The 2,605-nt window shown below is 42.0% G+C and overlaps 1 protein-coding gene across 1 annotated transcript; it reads left to right on the top strand.

Annotated features, from left to right (window-relative positions):
* Positions 1-779: 779 nt before the first annotated feature.
* Positions 780-1,956, top strand: LOC311254027 (uncharacterized protein). The gene is made up of 2 exons (XM_084384454.1): positions 780-1,401; positions 1,488-1,956. The coding sequence occupies exons 1-2, from the start codon at positions 1,374-1,376 to the stop codon at positions 1,841-1,843; spliced, it is 384 nt and encodes a 127-aa protein (XP_084240580.1). The 5' UTR covers positions 780-1,373; the 3' UTR covers positions 1,844-1,956.
* The last annotated feature ends 649 nt before the right edge of the window (positions 1,957-2,605 follow it).

The raw sequence follows: 2,605 nt of genomic DNA, 5'->3' as shown, positions 1-2,605 counted from the left end.
GATTGTGTAGTTAGTAGAGTATTACCACCGTTAAATATGGACCGGCAAGTGTTGCTAGCTGTCGCGGTCGGTATTCTTTACTGGGAGGCTGAGGAGGAAGCTGCTGAGCTGAGGGGGCGTCTTCAGCGGAGGAGAGCCAGGATGAGGAGGAGGAGTCTGGAGAGACCTCGCGCTATCCTAGCCTTTGCTGAATTCGTAAGTTATCTTTTCTTCGGGAGCACTTGGTTTTCCATTCATATTAAAGTTAACAAAATAAATATGGTACGGTTTAGAAGTATTATTATAAATATTAATGTATGAAACAGGATTAACAGGGTCCGCCCCAAACTGTTTAGTAATAGTAACGCTATAGACCCACCCCTTTCATTCATAAATTTCCTACTATGCTACTATACTTGATATGTGATACCTATCACCACCTACTGGTGAAATCATGGGGGGACCCAACAATTACAGGTGAAATAGAGGAGCATATTAAGTTGTATAATTTCTTTATTTCTGATATCTGATACAAGTCTGATAAGTCTTGTGTAATGAATCAAGTGAAGCTCATTTGTATAGAACACAAAACATACATTAAGTTTCATGAGAGAACTATAAATACATTTTTACAGCATGTGTTTAAATTCATCAGTCTATTCAAATATTCATAGTTGATAGTTAAAAGCAAGTCATTAATAAATAAATAAATACATTCAAATATTATTTCATAAAGTAATAAATAAATAAATACATTCAAATATTATTTCATAGTTTTACTAATTAAAAAATATTTTTTATTTTACTACAGGATCATTCTCCTCGAATGTATGCACAAGTTAACAACACTGTGCCCATCCTCTGCGCCTTCTTCTCTGAGGAGGCTGACCTCAAACCAGCCTTCAGGCTGTCAAGGGAGACCATCAATCTGTTGGTCCAGATGTTGCCCCGGCTAAAGCCACATGGCAGGAGCCACGAAATTGAGGTGGCTGTCTCTCTGTACTGGCTGGCATGTGGCACTTCCTACAGGGTCACGGCAGACATATTTGGAGGCCATGATGGGCATCCTCCACAAGGCTATCCATTTCCCCAAGCCTGAGGAGATGGAGGAGGTGGGAGCAGGTTTTGCTCGGCTGGCTGGGCATGAGGCTTTTCCGGCGTGCAGTTGGAGCCATAGATGGATGCCACATCCGGCTTGTCCCACCTGCGGAGCAGAAGAAGAGCAACAGGGGATTTTTGCATTTTTGGATGTTTACATCGGCAACACGGGGTCAGTCCACGATGCCCTTGTCCTCCAGAGGTCTCCTATGTACAAACAGTCCCTCTACTCACCAGCTGGCTTCTTCCTCCTGTGAGACGGGGGGTACCCTTGCCTGCAGCATCCGGTGGCCCTCATGACTCCCTACCGTCAACCTGTAGCAGGTGAGAGAATAAATTATTTATTACAGTTGTTACTTTGAATTTGAATTCCTGGATGTATTCTACATTACCTGTATTTTAATCAACAGGCCAAGTTGAGGCCCGTTTCAACAGGCATCACGCCAAGGCCCGCAACATTATTGAGCGCACCTTCGGGTTGCTCAAAACCCGCTGGAGAGCCATCTTCCTCCGGGCTTTGGAGATCCGGGCTCTGTTCGCCCCCAAGGTTGTTGGAGCATGCTGCATCCTCCACAACCTTTGCCTGTTAGCTGGTGACATCCAGGAAGAGGAGGAGGCAGAGGAGGATGACTGGGAGGATGAGGAAGCTGGGGGGAATGCTGCCCAAGGTCAGGAGCTGTCGGGAGTCAATCTCAGAGGCAGACTTGCTGCCGAAGAGTCTGCCCCTCAAGAGCTCCCGGCATTTCTGAGGGAGCATGATTACTAAAGAAAAACCCCAAATTCATAATCAGTTCAATAATTATTTGTAATTTTAATTAATGTTAATTGTAAATATTGTTTTGCTGATTAATTAAACATATAACAATGGTTAATTGTAAATATTGTTTTGTTGATTAATTAAACATATAACAGTTAGTTAAACATATAACAATGGTTAATTGTAAATATTGTTTTGTTGATTAATTAAAAATGATTGTATAGTTTATCTCAATTAAAAATGATTATATTATGTGTATAGTTAAACATATAACAATGGTTTGAAAAAACACCTGTAAGTAAAGTCAACCTCCCAATCAGATTTCAGTTTCAGAAGCGTTTGTTGTGACCACCGTTACAAGCCTTGGTGCCTCGATTTGTCTAGGAAGACGTTTTACCTCTCATCCAAGAGGCTTCATCAGTTCATGTTCGCTGACCAGGCTGAGACTGGTCCAAGGTCCGAGGACCAGTCTCAGCCTGGTCAGATGCGAACATGAACTGGCAAATAACTGACAGATAACCAAGTCCAGTTGCGTTTCGAATTTCTTTGAGACCACTTCATTCACAACTCAATACTCACACTATTTAATTGACAGAATAACAATAAAACAACAACAAAGAACTACATTTAAAAATTACCTACAACTACTACGTATATACACTATTTACATTTTCTCCACAAGCCTCTCAAAGAGAGACAAATACTTGTCAGCTCTCTGACTTGCTGCCCTCTCCCTCTCTTCTTCCCTCGCCTCTGCCCTCTTCTCCCTCT

Source organism: Pagrus pagrus (assembly GCF_965226575.1).
Source record: "Pagrus pagrus genome assembly, contig: HAP1_SCAFFOLD_139, whole genome shotgun sequence".
Taxonomy (NCBI): domain Eukaryota; kingdom Metazoa; phylum Chordata; class Actinopteri; order Spariformes; family Sparidae; genus Pagrus; species Pagrus pagrus.
Note: the sequence above shows the minus strand (reverse complement) of the source record. Positions and strands in the feature narration are given on the sequence as shown.

What these genes read in the sequence shown, in the direction of transcription:
- LOC311254027 (XM_084384454.1), top strand. Translation starts at nt 1,374, where the DNA reads ATGACTCCCTACCGTCAACCTGTAGCAG. An exon ending in CTACCGTCAACCTGTAGCAG is followed by an intron (nt 1,402 to 1,487) that starts GTGAGAGAATAA and finishes TTTAATCAACAG; the next exon opens with GCCAAGTTGAGGCCCGTTTC.